Here is a 19,168-nt window from a genome sequence, read left to right on the forward strand (position 1 = left end):
GAATACATTCAGGTCCCTGAAAACCTGAACCTAAGGTCTTAAAATCCTTTATACACCCAAAGGTCTTAAAATCCTTAATACACCCAAAGGTCTTAAAATCCTTAACATAAACTAAGGTCTTAAAATCCTTAACAATCAGCAAGGTCCTAAAATCCTTAACAATCAACCAGGTCCTAAAATCCTAATCAAAACCAAAAGGTCTTGAAACCCTTATCAAAATCGAAAGGTCTTAAAATCCTAAAGAATCAGGAAAATCCCGAAATTCCTCAATTCCATCCGTTAAACTTCAAAGGCCTCGAAGTCCTTCGAATTAACTCAGGTCCCTATGAATCTAAATCCAGGTTCCTACGAACCTGAACAACCAGGTCCCAGAACCTTTCGAATCGGACTCAGGTCCCCGAGCTAAAATCAAGAACTTCTCTTTAAGGTTATCACGACCGAATATCCATTAAGCTAAATGCTTATCATAAATTAAGACTAAAGGTCCTAATCCGACTCAACGATGACAGCACACAACTCATCTGAGATTCGCAATCACTATGATTAAATGAAACGAGGTTAAGTTCAAAAACTTAAAACAGAAATAATAGCCACGATTTAAACATAAGAAAGGGTTTAAAAGCCTCCCCAGGCTATTGAAATCCAGCAAGTGTTAAGGTTTAAAGGCCTCCTCAGGCACTAAGTCATAATGCATAACGAAACAAAGCCCTTAGGCCGAAGTCTTAAAAACACAAAACATAAAGCTAAAAGAGCCGTAGCTCTCAATCTTCCTTCTCTTCCTGAATCGGATCACCAGCACCGGCAGGAACTCCCTCATCGACCACATTGCCATCACCTCCTATAGCTGCCTCGACTGGAGCTAAGTCAGGAGCCATCAAACCCAAATTAGAGCCATACTCCCCAGAAAAGGATGGATTAAACATGTTAATCTCGAAAGTACCTGAACTCTCCGAGATCTGGGGAAGAGGAAGCTTGCTGACCGAGAAGTCAGAGACTTGAGCCTTCTCATACGCAGTTGTCGCTTCTGGTAATAAGGCCACCAATTGGTTGTACTCCTCTTCAACGCTTTGGATCTTGTTGTTCAGCATATCCTTCAAGAGGTCGGCATTAGCTTGGAGCTCCTGAGCGTACACCAAGGCGTTGACCTCATCTTTCTTCCTAGCAAACTTCTCCTTAACACAGACCAGGATCTTGCCGTAAGCTTCGGCGACTTCTTTCTTCCCTTCCCTGACAGCCAGCTTGACTTCAGCTTCCTTGTTCTTCTGGCTATCCTGGGATGAGGCAATGAGCTCACGTACTTGATGCTCAGCTATCTTTCGAGCAGCCTCCAAATCATTGATCCTCCTGCTCTTCACCTGGATATCGAGCTTTTGACTCTCGATCTCTCCTTGCTGAGCATCGGCCTTCGAGCCTAGCCTCGTCACTTCGGCTTCGAGTTCAGAAATTCGAACCCGGGCTTGGTCAAGATCGGCTTTGGCTGCCTTAACCATCTCGGTAACCTCAGCAAGTTCACCAGCATTGGGGGCAGCATACAGAGCATTCTCAAACCTGAGCTGGGCCCTGTTAACAGCCCCAGCCAACTGCAATAAATCCAAAAAATATATATATCATCGTCTCCAAAGAATGTAAACAAAGAACAGATAGAGATCACGTACCTGACCCATACAGTGAGCAATATCGAGATACTCATCTCGGTTAGTCAGGTCCTTGAGCGCTGGAAGGGGACATCCCACGCTCTTCAGGTGCCTCATTATCGCAGCTAGGCCCCAAGAGTCGTCCAGGATCGACCCAGGCTTCGAATGGGTAAAGCTCCACCCAACAGTCCCTCCTCTAGAGGACGAGGAAGAAGAACGGGTGGGAGATCCGCCCTGATCGGTCCTGGGCCTCTTGTGTCTCGACGGCTCGACCTCAGAGGTACCCTTCGGAGCCTGGTAGTCAGCCTTCGGCACCTGGACCTCAGGGAGAGGAGCAGCATCCTGAGCTACAACCTCAGTTGGAGTAGTCTCGACAACAGGTTTGGATCCTCCGTCGTCCAAAACTTCCTTCATTGAGATAAGGAACGATCCTCCTTGGTTCCTATCGCTTCCACGAGAAGCACTGGCAGCTTTAGAGGGGTTACCCCTAGAACGAAATGATGGTCGCAGAGTCATGTCACCTGGCTACGACTTTTCAGTTCCCGAAGCACTAGCACCAGTTGAGATCGAGAGAATTTGCAGAGAAAAGTAACGAGGAAGATAAAAAAAAAATCGCAGTAAAATAAAGAGAGAGGAGAGAAGTTACCTTGAAAACCGAACGGAGGCGTGGAGAAAGTGGGAGGCTAGCAGTTAATGTTCACCGCTTTATATCCCATCACCTCTCGAGATTCGGAAAAGTCATTTCAAACCCTCTCCATCTGAACCGTAGATTCTGCCAAACGTAATAAAGACCGTTAGATCGAGTAAGCTGAATCTAAATATGATAAGAACTAATCATTATCTTAACGAAAAGATAAGATCGATAGCTTGATTCTAGCTTCCGAGACAAAGGATTTTATTCGGAAGCTGGGGGCAACTGTTGGACCCGAATATGACCCTCAGGTGAGGTACCGATAAGCGTGAGCTAGCAAGTGGGTTGCAATAAGCCCATCATAACAAAGGGAGCTGAAAGCCGAGCTGACGACTGGACCTGGGAGACATCATAGCAGAGGTCACGACAGAAAGTGAGCTAACACCTTAAGAGACTCGGTCAAGAGGAGCCTAAAGCGAGTTCCGTAATTGAAGCCGAATATCTCGGAGAACAGTTGAAGGGTTGCCAACGAAACCTAGACTATATAAAGACGGAGAAGATAAAAGACAAGCCATCTCTTTTCCATATATCAACTTTTGTACTAGATTAAAAGCATTACGTATTCTTTAGTAATCATCTCAAGATACATTCCTTTGTATTCATCATCTTTCAACTCATCAATAAAATCATATTCATTCTTCAAGTTTATTTACGGGATTCAGCCCACGATTCTCATTCATCTCTCTTGACCTAACCTAAATCTAAGAAGTGAAACCTTGTCTCTCACATACAGGACATCACTAAGGATCAGATTTCTACCCAAGGCTATGGTGCTTATGCCAACAATGCTAACCAGAACTCCGTTAGGCAAAGATACCGTAGTATCAGGATGAGATTTAAAAGAAATGAAAGAGGAACGTTGATGAGAGATATGGTTAGTAGCCCCGGAGTCAATCACCCAAGCATTTAGTGCATTAGCATTGTTAGTCAAAGAGCAGACATAAGGCCTATCAATACCGGTAAAAGAACAGAGGATAGATGGATGAAATGTACCGGATATTAGGCAAGTGGTTGAAGAAGAAGGTGTAGAAGCTGAGACTAAGTGAACTTCTGGAGTGGGAGTAACCGTTGGAGTCTGAAGTTTGGTGCTGAGAAAGGAAACCAGTTGTTGAATCTGAGTCGGAGACAGATCATCAACACTCTGATCATCATGTTGAGAAGTATCAATCACTCCGACATTGGCTGACATAGAAGAAACCATCTGATCAGATTTTGGAGACGGCTTCATGCTGTTTGGATAACCATGTTTTTTATAGAAACGATCAATCACATGACCATGACAGTGACAGAATGTGTAGAAAGGTCTGTCTTTCCTTTGATAGCCAGATGAAGGTTGCGGAGGTCTGTTGACATATTGATCAGAATGTGCAGAAGGCTGAGAAACTTGAAACGCTGAAGGAGTTTCCAAAGATGATGAAGTCTGAGAGTGTGCAGCTCGATGACTGTCTTCTTGATCCAAAAGATTGAACACTGATATCTTGCATATTTCTATTGTTTTATCCATTCACCCATGTGCATTTTGATCATATAGATTAGGATTTAGCCATGTTTACGTTGCATTTTGCATACATGAGTCCTTATCAGGTATTGGAGTACCACATGGAGTTTTTGGAGACATTTGGGTGCAATTGGAGTTCAAAAGAAGTGTTTAAAGTGATCATTGGGCGAGCACCTTACCGGAGCGACCAGTCCGGAGCGACACCATCAAGTCGCTCTGATATCCCTATCAGAGCGACCTTACCAGAGCGACAGGGAAGAGTCGCTCGCGTTTTGATCACCCGGAGACGCGAGAACGAGTCCGGAGCGACCTCTCGCAGCGACACAGCGAGGTCGCTCCCGAAGCATGGAGCGACTTCACGGAGCGACAGGGAGGAGTCGCTCGCATTTTCATCACTCGGAGACGCGAGAACGAGTCCGGAGCGACCTCTCGCAGCGACACAGCGAGGTTGCTCCCGAAGCATGGAGCGACTTGTCAGAGCGACGAGCGGAGGTCGCTGCGCGTCTTATTTCTGCTCGAACTTATGATTTCTCAAGGGCCTTTTGGTCATTTCATTATGCACGTTTTTATTTTCTAAACCTATGTTTTAATACTCTGTAAGCCACCAGGAGCCAGATCATCTTTGTTCTTAAGAAAAACCACCAAAAACCTTTGGAAAGTCATCTCTTGAATCAATTGATCAGTTTTGTTATTGAAATTCTGTGTTCTTATATCTATTTTCTGTGTTTCTCTACATGATTAATCTGAAATCCAACATGAGTTTAAGAGGAATCATGGAGATTAGTGAGTAATCACCCTTTGAATTCATGGGTTAGGGAGATTAAGGGTGATTAGGTTAGAGCTAGGATGTTTTAGTGTAGATCATTCATATTTCCTTGCTAACAGAGTGAACATAATGCATCTTCTGAGTTGGCCACTCAGTTGTTGATCCTTAGGCATTTCTCACCCGAAAGGTGTTTGAGGAAATGCTCGAGACAACTCTTCTAAGCTTTTAGCATACTTTGCCAAAGACATTTGTTGTTAGAGGTGCTAAGATAGCCATTGGACTTGCTAGTTATGATTGCTTTCATATTATTCAACCAAAGACATTTGATGTTTGAATTGTGTTAGTAAATGAACATTCATCTAGACATAGAGTTTGTTTAGGATTGTGTCTAAGCTTAAGGTTGATAGTTTGATTGATCGTTTGCCATCCTTAGTTCGAAACTTGATCACCCGAGGTCTAATCCCTATATCCGTGAGTTCTCTTTTCTCATAGTTAAGAAAGTATCATTTCGTTATTTCTTTTAGTTAGTTATAGTTTAAAAACCCTTTTAAAAACCATTGGTTGCACTTAGATTAAGTGATTACTTGCATTCTCGGTGCTTTCATATCTCTCAGAACTGGTTCGACAATCATTTATACTACAACATTTGTCTTAGGAGCCTTGAAAACTCTTAACATCAAACACCTCAGAGAAGCTTGGAAGAACCTTCTTCATGAGAATCCTGCTTCTAATGTTCTCATAGTTGTCATTGAGTCCCATGAGAAAATCAATGATGCGATTTGTTTCTCGTTCGGCTAAGAGATCTTCAACAGTGTGATTAGCAACCTGAAGACTGGAGAGTTCCTCCCACAATGAATGTGTCTTCGTGTGATATGAGGAGAGATCCATGCTTCCTTGCTTAAAGGAATGAAGTTGATGACGAAGCTTGTAGAGCCATGGGAGATTGGATTTGTGATAGCGTGTATGAAGATCCGTCCACATATCCGAAGCATTCTTGAAGTATAGAATACTTGTGTAGATCTGTTTAGTCACGTTATTCAAGAGCCAAGACTTGATCATGCTGTTGCAACGGCACCAGATCTTGAAATATGGATCATTCTCAGAAGGTTTGACTATAGAGCCATCAACAAAGCCTAGCTTGTTCTTAGACTCAAGACTAGTGGTCATAGATATAATCCAAACACCATGATTGCTACCATCAAGAGGTTCCGCAGTGAGAACTAATCCAGGATGATCGAAATTCAAGAGATGATACGGAGAATGAATGTTATCAGGTGAATCAGATACCTCAAAGTGACTCAGGGAAGCCGAAGTACCAGATCGAATGAAGTCGGCTCGATCCTGAGTTATGTTGACGACGCGAGCTGGATTGGAGCCAGAAGGATCATCGCGAGGTAACGGAGAAGAGGGTGAAAGAAACTCCGGAAGATCTGGTGAAGGACGACGATACTTCGATTTGCAGTTGCGTTTCCCCATTGAAATCGATCTCGAGATTTGAGATTGAATCGAGATTGCACAGGGAATCGACGGAGAGCGAATCGAAGAGAAATGAGACGATGATCGGAAGATTCCGATGAGAAACCGGTGAGAATCCGGCGAGGATCCAGTGAGAATTCGGCGATGAACGTGAGTGAAAGACGATGAGTGAGTGCGGAAGTTTGTTAGAGAACGAGCTCAAAATGCTCTGATACCATATGAGTAAAATAAACTCATTCTCATTAATTAACTTTCAATGTACAAGTGTTGGTATTTATACTATGTACATACTTTGTTATCAACTGCTATACAAGGACTCTCTTTATACAAGTGACTCATTAGACTAATATAAATAATATATCCATCGTTTGTCGTCTTTTAAGGTCAGTTAGCTTTTAATTTCAACACCAAATCCCAAAACTCCTTATCCAAAGGTTCGCATCGCCAACAAAACTCGCTCAAAGACTCCCTACACTTATCAAGCCTCACCAAAACAGGAATCATCTCGGCCGGATCAGCTGTTCTCTTGTCCAATTCTTCGAACCTTATCTTGATCAATCTTATCACTGATACGTAATCTTGTTCCATTAGTCCTATCATCCTAATAACAATTATGTTCGGTCTCTCCATCGAGGTGTCTGGCCTGGCATTTATCTGTTCGAATAGATTCACCAAGAAATCGACTTGTTTGAAAATGCAATCGGTTGTGTAAGACGAGACTCGTTGAGTCTCCAAACGCTTTTCTTCAAATTTTTCTTTTATGTTTGGAGTACGCCTAAAACCTCCGCAATGCATAAGTAAATATTAAGATATTTTTTGTACCTATATATTCAAATGAACAACAATTGTTAATAATCAAAATATAATAGAAAATAAAAGAATAATATCAATAAATATCTCTATCAATCTTTCTCATCCTTCAAACCAAAAGTATAACCAACACACATATATGATCTTACCATTGAACCCATGGAACCAACTCTATAGTAAAACAAGATGAACCTACATTAAGATCGTCCAACTTAAGATTACTCTCTCCTTGGTTATAAATCAAATTACGATGACTATTAGTGCCACGATGACCATCTTCTCCTTCATAACCCTTTTCGGATTTAATCATATTATGGATAAGAATGAGACATTTAGAAGCCACGCACACGTCCGTCGTCACACACAGCCTCTGCACAATCCCACTGATGGTCTGAGGACAGTAACATGTAGCCATGGTTGATTGGAGAAATTTGACGTATTTGTCGGAAGGTGGTTTGTTCGAGGTATGAGTCGTGGCTTTCAAGATAGCTTCGTCAATGTTTTTGGTATTCACGGAACTACACAAATAAACCACGTTGAGTTTCATTTGCGAGGCTCTGTCTTTTAATTTTCCACTCAAGGTTGTGAACTTTCCCATTTGTTCAATTATTTTTTAATATCGATTTTATCTTTATGAAATGTTTGTATATTGAGAAATGTGGGTTTGCATTTTCTAATATTTGAAGGCTTCAGTCAATATATATATATTCTCAAATTTGTTATTGAGTAAGGTCAAATAGTAAGATCAAACACGTTCTTATCTTCTTCTTTCCTTTTTAAAAAGCACGTTCTTATCTTGATAGTCATATCTTTAATTTTACACCTAAAAAATCATATCTTAATTACACATACTAGATTCTTAGACAATTATGTGGATTGTGAAAATTTATATATTTGATCATAACTTTTTTTAAATTGGTATAAATTTTCATAAATTTGTACTACCTCTTTTCTATCATTATTTTTGTGAAGTAAATATATAATTTATTTTTTCTAAATCATATAGCATGATTATTTATCTTTTTCTTTTCAAATTGAAAATTGGACAATTCTTTAAATTGGTTCTTTTAAGTTTTTGTCACAGAAAGAACACTCAAATAGCAAAATGACAAAACGAAGTTTCGTTAAAAAGACAAAAGACTATTTTACCTCTTGCTTTAGATATATATAAATAATAAAATTAAAAACAATAAAAAGTTTCTTTTTGTAATTTCGAATTATATTCTTTTAATTTTAAACTTTTTATAAATTATAATAATATATTCAATTTTTTTGTCAAGTTTTCTTTTTAAAATTCTAAAATGTTTTCTGAAATTATTTTTAATATTTATAAATATAATTATATATTCAAAAATGATAAAACAATATAATAATAATTATATATTCAAAAATGTAAAAGTATATAAAATGTAATGGATTATAGTTTTGGACATATTTGAATTTAAAGTGCAATAGATATTTGGTAAGTATAACTATTTTGTTGTCTAGTTTTTTTTATCACATTCATTTTGAAAATCACATTGATACATATGATATTTTGAAAGATGAGTCTTATGAGTAAAAATGAATAAAATTCATCTTCCAATAACACTAGATTTAGTTAGAATCAGAAAATCAATAAAAACTAAACTTTTTCAATATCAAGGGATTTGAATGGATTTTGAAAATTCTTAAACCAATAACAATAGATTCTATTAAGATTTTTGAAATCCAAGAACCAATAACAATAGAATCTCAAAATTTTTAAAGTTCGTGAGAATTCAATTACCAATAACCCCTCCTTATATTATTATCTAATATGCACTTTAAGATTGAATATCTATATCTTGATATTTTATTAAAATGATATTTTTGAACTGTTTTGTTTTCTTTTGTCCCCTTAATATCTTTATATATATATAAAGTAAATTTTGTTCTCCTTAAGTTTCCATCTCATCAGCAGATGCTCTATAAATTTGACACATTATCATTCTTTTATTTAAAGTGATAACTTATCCCTAAATTTTATCTACTTCTTATTTATATCAAATCTATTAAAAAAAATAAAAAAATCCATCTTTTCTAATCAATGTTTCAATTGTCATCAAGCTTTTCAACAATTGATACTTTAGTAAAGGAAAATTTGCCTCTATAATCATACAAAAAATACAAATACACTATCTAACCAAAAACACTCTCTCTCTCCTCATTTCTCTTCATATCTCTCTTTAACTTCTCACTACATATCTAATTACCTCTTTTTTTGGTTGTTTGGCAAATAAGCCCTTTAGTAAAACTACATAATATAATTCAAAAATATCAAAGATAATAAATAGAAAAAATTAATAAAAACAAAAGAGACAAAATTAATTTTACCATATAGATTTTTCATGTTTCAAAAAAAACAGCCCTTAACAAAAAAAAGAGTTTCACAGTAGCAGTTTATTTTTGAATCACTAAACTGAACTTTAGAAAAACCAACAAAAAAAGAGCGAAAACCACAACCAATATTCAATACATAATCAAAATAAAAACTATAGAAGTCTAAACAATTAAAAATTAACAAAATATAACAAAAAATTTAATTTAGTGAAAACATAATTTTAAAATACATAAAGATCCATAATATAAAAGGAAAATTCAGAACAAAAACGAGAAAATCCATATATGGTATATTTCATGTTTCACTAAAGTTATAGTAACAAAAACGTGTATTTCTGGGTTTTTTTTTTACATTTTTAGTCACCTAACTCAAGAAATAAAAATGATAAGAAACAAATTGAATGAACCACAATCAACCACTAATACATCGTCAAAAATAGAAATTTAGAAGAAAAAGGTTTAAAAATTAAAATATAAAACAAAACTATAAATAATTAGTGAAAATATTTAATATAATTCAGAATACATAAATTAAAAGAATAAATATAAAATTATAAAAAAGTAGAGAAATCTATTTAAAATATTATCTTTTCACTTTTCATTAAACTAACAAAAATTAGTAAATAATTTAAACTAAGATTTCAAAATTTACAAAAAAATATATATATATTAATTTTTTTTAAAAATGTTATATCCCTTAAAATATCACATAAGAAGAGATTTTAACGTGCTATAAACATTTTAAAATAAATACTAATAATATATATATATATATTCATTTTGTAACATTTGAAGGTTCAGGCGAATATTTCATTGTGTGTTATGCCAAAGACGGCCCTGTGGACACTAATCAAGTGTTCGGCGCAAACCTGAGACAGACTCGAAACAACAAGCAAAAGAGAAGCCTTAGCCAACAAGCTAGAATTCCTCAACAACTTGCAGATGTTTTGGAACGAAGCAATAGGAGGACTAGCCTCTGATTCCACCATCCTAGCCATTTTCAACAGCGCGGAAACTCATAAGAAATTGACATTCGACTGTAACAACAATTGAGACGATAATATGTTAAGATTAAAAAAATTATTTGGGCCTAATACGAAAGTAACAAAAGTAAAGAGGGACTATTTATGTAATATTATACAGATCGGGGGGTGGGGGGAGAGCGTTACAAATCTGAAACGATGAGGAGGATAAATCACAAGGGAGGTTCTTCGTCGTCGTCCCGAAGCTTTTAGAAGCAAGCAGCTATTTGTTTCCCAGTAATCCGACGAAGATGATCTCCCCGCGCAAGATCAAATCCGTTGATTTCTACAGGTTTGTAGGTTTTGCATAGGGTTGTCATGTGTGAAATTTGACTGTTGAACGAAGTTGATCTAAGTGTAGATTCTGGGTGAATTGTATCTGAGTCTGAGATTTGTATCCGTTGCCTGCAGGAAAATCCCGAGGGATTTGACAGAGGCGAGTCTCTCTGGAGCTGGATTGTCAATTGTAGCAGCTCTCTCTATGCTACTCTTATTTGGAATGGTTTAAGTTTACAACCTCACTGCTTTTGCTTACACTCTCAATCGATTCATCAAGTGTTTTAAGTCAAATAAAAAAAACTAATGTCACTCATGTAAAGTTTCGATCAGTGCATGGTTAGGAAAAATTGACTGGCGTTTTGACTTCGTTAAGTTTCGTATTTTACAGGAATTGAGTAGTTATTTGACTGTCAGCACAACGACGTCCATCATTATTGACAGGAGCTCTGATGGAGACTTCTTGCGCATGGATTTTAACATAAGGTGCAGCATTACTCTACTGAGTTTTTTTTGCCTTTTCCAACACAGATGTCATATGGTTTCAATTTTTGTTGGACGGTAAAGAGTGCGTAGACGTTGCTCTACTCTGTTTTGAAACGTTAGTTTATCTTAAGCAACGCGTTGTTTGTTGAATGCGTGCCATCATATATGTGTGATCCAATAAGAGGATAGCTAACTAGTTACGGATTCTCTTTCTTTCTTCTTTTTTTTTGGCAGCTTCCCGTCACTTTCATGTGAATTCGCATCTGTGGATGTCAGTGACGTCTTAGGAACTGTAAGCTCTGTTTCATCATAAGTTCAATTAAAATAAAATTTTCCGTTGTTCTCTCTCCTGATTTTGCTAACTTTTGTTTTCAGAACAGGCTAAATGTAACAAAGACAATTCGGAAGTTTTCTATTGATTCGAATTTGACACCCACTGGTTCTGAGTTTCACTCCGGAGAAGTTTTATCGCACGTTAATCATGGAGAAAAATCTGCTGAAGAATTTGTTGAAGGTTCTGTATCACTTGGTGCCCGCAACTTTGACACATTTTTGCATCAGTAAGTAGTTAAGTCCGTAGTGCACATTCGTACATAGATGCAAGAATACTACGAGTATTTTCCTAGTACCTCTTTTTTTCTTGCTTCTGTTGACAACATATCAATCATATATTTTGCAGGTATCCAATCTCGGTTGTTAATTTCTATGCTCCTTGGTGCTATTGGTGTAATCTCCTGGTAAACTCACCCTTTATCTTCTGTCTTCGGCTCTTATATATTCTAGATGTCACAGCATTTTTTTCATCCAGAACCACATTGTGCTACTTGTTTCTTGGCAACGATCATATTAGCGTTTTTACTAGAGGTGATCCCTACAAGCTTAGACTCCAATATACTGTACCTACTAAATCTTTCCTGAAAATCCTCTTTGTCTGTAATCGTAATAAGTTACTCATGGAAGGACTACACTTATATATGGTTCAAGTTGATTTTTAATATCGACCTATACAAGTAGATTGGTTTTTAGTGGTACTTTATGCACAGTAAAGTGGTAACTATGCTGATCTTACTTACTTATAGACTAACTTTAGGTTTCATTTTCAGAAACCATCATGGGAGAAAGCAGCAAACCAAATAAAAGAGAGGTATGCCATTATAGTCTGTAGATAGAGAATCTATGATACTATTTTTCCTAATAACTTTCTTGTTTTTGGTAGATATGATCCAGAAATGGACGGACGTGTTATTTTGGCAAAAGTTGACTGCACTCAGGAAGCTGATCTCTGTCGGAGGTAGATCCTATCATATTTGACCAGTTTTTTCATCTTGGCTTAAGCTACGAAAATAACTTTCCCTACCCTGCAAGAAGTACCATAGATAGCTTTTTAAGTTTGCACGAGCAGCTATTACACTCATCTCCACGGAATTCTTCATTGAAATTTATGCAAAAAGATGGAATTGAAACTAAAATTCTGCATAATGCATTCTCTGCAATCATATGCCAGCTTTAATTATGTATTCTCATAGTTCTCCTCTGAAAATGACTCCAGGAATCACATACAAGGGTATCCATCCATTCGGATTTTCCGCAAAGGCAGTGATCTTAGGTAATAAGATGTAACTCCTAGTTTACTTGTTTTCGTATAAAACACCATCATAATTTTCTCAATTCTTACTCTCTACTTTTTTTCCTCTGTTTGATTCTCTTGCTTAACAGGGATGACAATGCACACCACGATCATGAATCGTACTATGGAGATCGCAATACAGAAAGCTTAGTGAAGGTAGTTATTGTTCTAGGTTTCCTTTCAACATCTATACTGTGTCCCTTAGATAAGCTAAGCAAGAGTTGGGTTTTGTGCCACATTTGTGGCTTATTTATGAATATTTTGCGTTCTCCTATAGATGGTGATAGGTCTGGTTGAACCAATCCATGTAGAGCCCCACAAACTAGCATTAGAGGACAAATCAGACAATGCATCGAAAACATTAAAGAAGGCACCTTCTACAGGAGGATGTCGAATTGAAGGATACATGCGTGTAAAGAAGGTAAGCTTTTGATGAAGAGAAACTACTCTTGCTTCGTCTGTTTGCCTTTAAGTCGCTTAAAAACTTGAATAGTTACTTTCCTATGATCTTTGCAGGTTCCAGGCAACCTAATGGTTTCAGCTCGCTCGGGATCTCATTCATTTGATTCTTCTCAGATGAATATGTCCCATGTCGTTAACCATCTTTCATTTGGAAAGAGGATTTTGCCTGAAGCATTTTCTGATTTAAAGCGCTTGGCACCGTATCTCGGCGGAAGTCACAACCGTTTGGACGAACGCTCCTTCATAAACCAACATGATCTTGGCCCTAATGTTACCGTAAGTTTTTGTATATTTCAGGAAAAATGTACTATTGAAATTGATATATTTGTGCTTTGTAGCATGCTCTAAGATGTTGTTTGCCATAAGGACAGATCGAGCATTATCTTCAAATAGTAAAGACAGAGGTATTGAAAAGCAACGGACATGCAATGATTGAGGAGTATGAGTACACAGCACATAGCAGCGTTGCCCATACTTACTATTTACCGGTCGCCAAGTTTCACTTTGAGCTCTCACCGATGCAGGTTGGCTTCAACATTCTTTTCTCTGCCTACTCAACATTAAGTTTACACTCTGCTGATCTTTTTTCTTTGGTTGAAGGTTCTCATTACTGAAAACTCCAAATCTTTCTCACACTTCATTACCAACATATGCGCCATTATCGGTGGTGTCTTCACGGTTAGTAGAGAACTTAGAAGCCTCTTGTTCTTGTTATAGTTCATTCAATGACCCGTGTTTATTTCCTTTTTCACCAGGTTGCCGGAATCTTGGATTCTATTCTCCACCAGACGATGACACTGATGAAAAAGATTGAACTTGGTAAAAACTTTTGAAGCTTTGCCTAAGAGTTTCATTACGTTTTCTATGTAACGAGACTAATTTTTTTTTGTTCTGTACACAACTAGATGAGAGGAAACTATAAAGTTAATAATATACTGGGAAAATATTATCCTAATTAAATGTCCAAGTAGTATAAATCTCTAAAGCCGTCGGATGTTTTGATAACTTGCCAAGGGTCACAAGTTATCACTTTGAAACTGAAAAACACTGGCAAAATCCAACATTACACTTGCAAACGGTCCACCGGCCATGTCAAATAACCAAAGTGAAGCCCTTTTCTTTGGCACTCGGTCTGTTAGAATAACGCAACGATAAAGGGAATAAAGTCGTGACCTTCATTTCGATATTAGAACCATCGATGATCACTGTTGCCGTAAAACCATAGAAGTCGCAAACGGTTTTTTAACATTAAACGAAAGAAGAAAGTTGTGAAGGAGGTTTCAAAACTGAAACTAACAGAGTTTGATAAGTTGCAAAACGCTAGTAATCCAAAACCCAAAATACAATAACAGATTCGCAGATAATATAACTCAAGCAGTGATCTCCTTCTTGAGCTTTGCAAGTTCTTGCCTGACAACACCAGCTTTCTGCAAACAAACCAACCAACCAACAAGCCATTAACACTTGAGTTTTTAACACTTATCATTGAATTCTCTCAAACCCTTCAACACACTGACCTTGATTTTGGCCAACATGATCTTGAACCTATCGAAGTCATTGAGGCTAGCCCTACGCTTCTGAACGATCAGCTTTCTACCCCATGAGCTCTTCTCCCACTTGTTCTTCACGTCTGCAAACACTTTCTAGAATCAGAAAGCAGCACTTAACAAAATTTCAACATTACACATTGTAAAGAAGCACTCACCAGCCTTCTCCATGGCCTCAATCAAAGCCTTCTTCTTCGGCACTCGGTTGATCTCAATAACGATATCAGTAAGAGACAATCTCTTGAAATTCATTTGGATCCTCTCCATATCAGGGGCGTCTACCAAAGCCTAAAACGACAAGACCAAAAAACAACGGTTCCGTAAATACATCTATAACACCAACTCAAGACTCAAAAGGTAATGCCTCAAGACTCAAAAGGTAATGCCTTTAATGTATGTAACCGAAAATAAATAAGCTTTAACTACAGATCGATCAAAACTCGTTCAGACAGAGGAAGCTTGAAGCTAGTTCAAATACACAACAGAAAAAAAAAGACAAAACCTTTGTAGATGTATTGATAAAAATGAACTTACCCTGTTCTGGTCAACAACGTCGACGATAACGACGAGCTTTCCATGGTCTTTTCCGTAGTTTACAAGGGCAACTCTCCCTATCTCCACGTACCTCTTGAAAACCTGAGCAAACACAAACAATCAATGAGATCTTACAACCTTGGTCGATGTTAAAGACATAAGCTTCACTTGATTGGAGACAAGTGAACCATAATCACGCGAAAGCATCAAGAAGGAAGATGTCGGAAATGTATGCTTAACCATTTTCGCCGCCGGTAGGTTGGGAGGTGAGAAGCGAAGTGGGACGAGCAACAGCGTAAGCGTCTAGGTTTATGTAGTGAAGAGACTATATAGTTAACTACTTTAGGGTTTTCTATTTTGGGCCTTAATTAAAACCCCAACGGGCCTATTAATGAATAGCGCAATAAAATTGAAAGCCCAGTATGGTGACGTAAGATATCACGGAGTCGACTATCTTTGGTGTTTGGTTGGAACCATACGTTTTGCTTTGCTCTCGCCATCTCTATTGCATTCGTTACAAATCTTCCTGATCTCTGGTGACTGGAAATGTAACCTTCTCAATATAAAAACATGTGCATTATTTTTAATAGACTCAAAAGACTTGTTGTATGTATCATCTAATCATCTTGTGATCTTTCTCTTTTCTTTGTGGGTTTTTGTTAGATCATTCGCACGGTATTGCCAATCAAGTTGTCGATAATTTATTAACTTTTTTTAATTTAATTCAATCACATTTAATTCTATAGCTTCTTGGATAAGCAATACTCACCTTAACCTCACCCATCACCCGTATTTTGGTGATATTTATAACTAAATCAAAATTTTAAGCTTTTCCGCATAAACTACAATATACTAAAAATCAGGATGTTACAGAAATTTGGATGCTAAGAAATCATGTTCTGGAACCATTATAATTCATAGGAAGTAATGTTGTATCTAAGTATCTTTCATCTATTTAGGCTTGTGTCTGTCTCTCTGTCAGACAAATAGTAGGAAAGCTTACCTGAAAGTCTTTTATGTTGTCTTCTCTTTTACTACAGACTAAGAAATATCATTGGTGACACTCATGATTCTCCGGTGGAAAGTAATCTAGAAGAATCTTGAAACCTTAAATTACACAAACACCATACATTTCTTGTTTTCTCATGATCTTCAAGACCAAAACCACAATTATTTTAAAGAGCAAGAGTATATTAGCGAGAATAAATTTGCATCAGTTACTTTTGATAAATGAATACAAGTTTCTTGGATGAAACAAATCTTTGAAAACGATACATAAACGTTCTCTTCAAGTTCCTTGGCCATGGCTAAACAGAAAGCAACTTACATACTTGACTAATACAAACCTAAACACTTCTTAAAACCGATCATTAATAATCACAAGAAACGTTGTGATCACGAGGAGAATCGATGGCAAGAATCTGATACATGATAACCTCTCCCCATGACTCTTTTTCGGGAAATACTTAGGAAGCTCACATTCTTCTCCATTAAAGAAAACTCTCTTAGGGAATCCATCACCTCTTGGAATATTCAAACTCCCCAAATGCTTTTTAAACGATATAACCGACTGCATTTTCCCTGGAACCTGCGGGTCTCTAGCAGGGTTCGACCCATTTGTGAGACCAATCAAGAAGTTCATACCACGAACTCCTTGAAAGAAAATGGTCTGGTTCTTAGGTGGAACTCTCGTCCCATTAAACGAGTAAACATTCTCATACCCTAAACCAGTTTTACCCAAATCCACAGCAGCAAACCAGTCCTCCACTGCATTAGCTCCCCAGTTAAACAACGTTACCCTCGCCGACCATCCATCAGCGTAGTCCGAGTTAACATGCCAGTTTAAGCTGATTCCGCAGTTGTCAGGACAAGGAAGCTTCTTAGGAACAGCCATGTGTTTCCTCCTTGCCCACACTTTTGCCTTTAACGTCCTGTTTTCAAACGGTACCAAGAGCGAGTCTGGAGGGAGGAGAAGAGGTCTTGCATTGGCGTTGCAAGTGTCTGTGTCGATATCTCCGCAGCCACAAGCACATGTGTTGCAAGGGATGGCTGAGTCGTTGTAGAAGGCTGAGTAAGAGACGCAACAACGAGCAGATTTTGGTTTAGGTTTAGTTATGTTGCAGACGACTTGCCAGCTAGCGATTGCGTAGGTGGTTGCTTGGAGACCACTCGGGTCAGGGAACCCCGTCGCGTCGACTCTTATAGGTGTTCCGCACTTGTACTGAGGATTGACTATACCGTCGATCTTCCAATGCTGAGGAGGAAAGAATGCTGTTCTGTTCTGATCTGGTGGCACCTTGTATACCTAGACCAAACACATCAAAACATGTTTTAGACCAAAGCCTATACCAACATAACCGATTCCGGACAGCCGGATGAAACATTCGCTTTGGTACTTATATTTTTAAAGAGCTATTATATATATGTTGTAAGAACTCCAAATTATATAACTTATTATATATTTAAACTAACCTAAAAATGTTTATGATTCATCTATCTATACAAACACTATAAATAGTTTGTTTTAGGCCAAACCTGTAGCTGGAAGATGGCTCTAGACTTAGAGGAATCCATATGAGCTGGCAAGAGAGTTCCATTCTTGCAGCAGAAAGGCAACTTCCCGAGGAGTTTATCGTCTTTACGCTCAGCTGGTAAGTCTTTGATGATCGGTTTCTTCTGACAAGTAGCCACCTGAGAGAAATCAAGATCCCCATAGAACTGTCCTGCCTTGCTGTGCAAGCATTCTGAAGGGTTTTTCTCAGCTGAGTAGGCTCCACGCAACGAGTGTATGAACTCTCCTCGCATCCACTCCCATGTCAAGTTCCAGTGGTCTAACCTTCCCAACGGACTATCGTTGTCTATAGTTACCTGCGCCATGTAGTTGCTAGTGTAGGCTTGAAGAACATCATAGATTATATTCAGGTCGCCGTGTCGCCTACGCATGAACTTGGTTTTCTTCTTTTCTTTTGGTTTAAACTTTGGGTTCCTCTTGCAACAAACTTGCATTGTACCACCTGACCAGAAAAACAAGACAGAAAGAAGCGAAAAACCAATCATAACCGATTGTTGCTTCGGTAGCAAGAAACTAAGAGGAGCTAGGGTTTACACACCTTTAGAATTAGCAGCAGGGCATTCCCATCCATCATTTACAAGCTTGATCGTTCTCGGCAATGGCGTCGCCGTGCCTCTACCACCGAAAAGCGTTCCGGTGATCTCGATATTAGTTGAGATCTGAGTGTAATCTCCAGCTGTTTCGATCGAAGTCTTTAAATCCGTATTAGGAGAACCAATGAACGTTGTCCCATTACTTGCATCGTAAGGAAAGTCACCATCCGATGAGACAGCTCCTGTCGCGGAGACAATGATCTCTCTATGGCGATACCCTACAAACATCTCCCAACCTTTGACCTCTTCAGTGCCCGTGTTGACGATCATGGCCGTTGCCTTGAACGACCAGGCTTGTGCCGTTACGTTTTTGGTTCGTGGATATAGCTTTTCGCGGCCGCCGGAGATGTAAGACATGTAAACTCCGTTGCAACGGGCGAGACCTGGTGGAGGAGTGTCTTTCTTCTCAGCATCTTCGCCGTAGTCTTGAGCAAGAGATGGTGTCGGAAACAGAAGAAGGTTGATTATAGGTAATAGAAGGAGAAGAAGGTTTAAATGAACGTAACGTATCTTCATCTCTACCGTGTTTCCTAAGTTTCCTAGGACGCAAGAAAGAGGAAATGGAGAAGAAGAGGAGAGATGATCAAAAAGCTTAAGTGAATTAGAGAGGCAGAGCATAACGGCTTCTCTTCCTTTAGTTCTTCCCTGTTTTCCCGGAGAAACAGAGATAATATATAAAAATATTTTAAAGGAGAAAAAATAACCTAAATTAGTATCAAACTAATGTCAAATTTGGGTACACCTGACCTGAAATAAATTTTGTACCAAGACCTTTCGATGGAGAAGACAACCGACGAGGTTATTATCGTCATT

At 38.2% G+C, this 19,168-nt stretch overlaps 4 protein-coding genes and 1 pseudogene across 5 annotated transcripts; 1 reads left to right on the top strand and 4 right to left on the bottom strand.

Moving 5' to 3' along the window:
- Positions 1-572: 572 nt before the first annotated feature.
- On the bottom strand, positions 573-2,165 carry LOC106411858. 2 transcript variants are annotated; one of them, XM_048765782.1, is made up of 3 exons: positions 1,656-2,165; positions 941-1,580; positions 573-853 (listed from the first exon to the last, which is right to left on the bottom strand). In XM_048765782.1, exons 1-3 carry the CDS (start codon positions 2,148-2,150, stop codon positions 762-764), a joined length of 1,227 nt encoding a protein of 408 aa, XP_048621739.1. In that variant the 5' UTR covers positions 2,151-2,165; the 3' UTR covers positions 573-761. The 2 variants fall into 2 exon arrangements, with proteins under 2 accessions (XP_048621739.1, XP_048621738.1); XM_048765781.1 differs by having other exon boundaries at positions 573-859.
- A 3,738-nt stretch (positions 2,166-5,903) lies between these two features.
- On the bottom strand, positions 5,904-8,088 carry LOC106414824 (annotated as a pseudogene).
- Positions 8,089-10,347: 2,259 nt separating this feature from the next.
- Positions 10,348-14,064, top strand: LOC106415539 (protein disulfide-isomerase 5-4). Its single transcript, XM_013856288.3, has 15 exons — positions 10,348-10,550; positions 10,670-10,760; positions 10,926-11,020; positions 11,255-11,312; positions 11,396-11,580; positions 11,700-11,757; positions 12,124-12,164; positions 12,237-12,311; positions 12,570-12,626; positions 12,737-12,803; positions 12,925-13,068; positions 13,164-13,385; positions 13,481-13,633; positions 13,710-13,787; positions 13,865-14,064. The coding sequence occupies exons 1-15, from the start codon at positions 10,510-10,512 to the stop codon at positions 13,940-13,942; spliced, it is 1,443 nt and encodes a 480-aa protein (XP_013711742.1). The 5' UTR covers positions 10,348-10,509; the 3' UTR covers positions 13,943-14,064.
- Positions 14,065-14,335: 271 nt separating this feature from the next.
- Positions 14,336-15,545, bottom strand: LOC106415541 (60S ribosomal protein L14-2). Its single transcript, XM_013856289.3, has 5 exons — positions 15,431-15,545; positions 15,191-15,292; positions 14,815-14,944; positions 14,627-14,739; positions 14,336-14,536 (listed from the first exon to the last, which is right to left on the bottom strand). The coding sequence occupies exons 1-5, from the start codon at positions 15,431-15,433 to the stop codon at positions 14,480-14,482; spliced, it is 405 nt and encodes a 134-aa protein (XP_013711743.1). The 5' UTR covers positions 15,434-15,545; the 3' UTR covers positions 14,336-14,479.
- Positions 15,546-15,749: 204 nt separating this feature from the next.
- Positions 15,750-19,163, bottom strand: LOC106414618 (COBRA-like protein 11). The gene is made up of 3 exons (XM_013855245.3): positions 18,301-19,163; positions 17,726-18,204; positions 15,750-17,495 (listed from the first exon to the last, which is right to left on the bottom strand). Exons 1-3 carry the CDS (start codon positions 18,971-18,973, stop codon positions 16,548-16,550), a joined length of 2,100 nt encoding a protein of 699 aa, XP_013710699.1. The 5' UTR covers positions 18,974-19,163; the 3' UTR covers positions 15,750-16,547.
- Positions 19,164-19,168: the final 5 nt, after the last annotated feature.

This window comes from Brassica napus, chromosome C8 (genome assembly GCF_020379485.1).
Source record: "Brassica napus cultivar Da-Ae chromosome C8, Da-Ae, whole genome shotgun sequence".
In the NCBI taxonomy this organism is placed as follows: domain Eukaryota; kingdom Viridiplantae; phylum Streptophyta; class Magnoliopsida; order Brassicales; family Brassicaceae; genus Brassica; species Brassica napus.

Excerpts from the sequence above, each read along its gene's own strand:
- LOC106411858 (XM_048765781.1), bottom strand. The coding sequence starts at position 2,150 with ATGACTCTGCGACCATCATTTCGTTCTAGGGGTAACCCCTCTAAAGCT. Across the intron at positions 1,581-1,655 it reads TTGCTCACTGTATGGGTCAG|TTGGCTGGGGCTGTTAACAG; the intron begins GTACGTGATCTC and ends GATTTATTGCAG. Across the intron at positions 860-940 it reads CCAGATCTCGGAGAGTTCAG|CTCCAGTCGAGGCAGCTATA; the intron begins GTACTTTCGAGA and ends CTCCTGACTTAG.
- LOC106415539 (XM_013856288.3), top strand. The coding sequence starts at position 10,510 with ATGATCTCCCCGCGCAAGATCAAATCCGTTGATTTCTACAG. Across the intron at positions 10,761-10,925 it reads TGCTACTCTTATTTGGAATG|GAATTGAGTAGTTATTTGAC; the intron begins GTTTAAGTTTAC and ends CGTATTTTACAG. Across the intron at positions 12,165-12,236 it reads GCAAACCAAATAAAAGAGAG|ATATGATCCAGAAATGGACG; the intron begins GTATGCCATTAT and ends TGTTTTTGGTAG.
- LOC106415541 (XM_013856289.3), bottom strand. Across the intron at positions 14,945-15,190 it reads ACGTTGTTGACCAGAACAGG|GCTTTGGTAGACGCCCCTGA; the intron begins GTAAGTTCATTT and ends TTGTCGTTTTAG. Across the intron at positions 14,740-14,814 it reads TGAGGCCATGGAGAAGGCTG|ACGTGAAGAACAAGTGGGAG; the intron begins GTGAGTGCTTCT and ends AAGTGTTTGCAG.
- LOC106414618 (XM_013855245.3), bottom strand. The coding sequence starts at position 18,973 with ATGCTCTGCCTCTCTAATTCACTTAAGCTTTTTGATCATCTCTCCTCT. Across the intron at positions 18,205-18,300 it reads CCCTGCTGCTAATTCTAAAG|GTGGTACAATGCAAGTTTGT; the intron begins GTGTGTAAACCC and ends TTTTCTGGTCAG. Across the intron at positions 17,496-17,725 it reads GAGCCATCTTCCAGCTACAG|GTATACAAGGTGCCACCAGA; the intron begins GTTTGGCCTAAA and ends TGTTTGGTCTAG.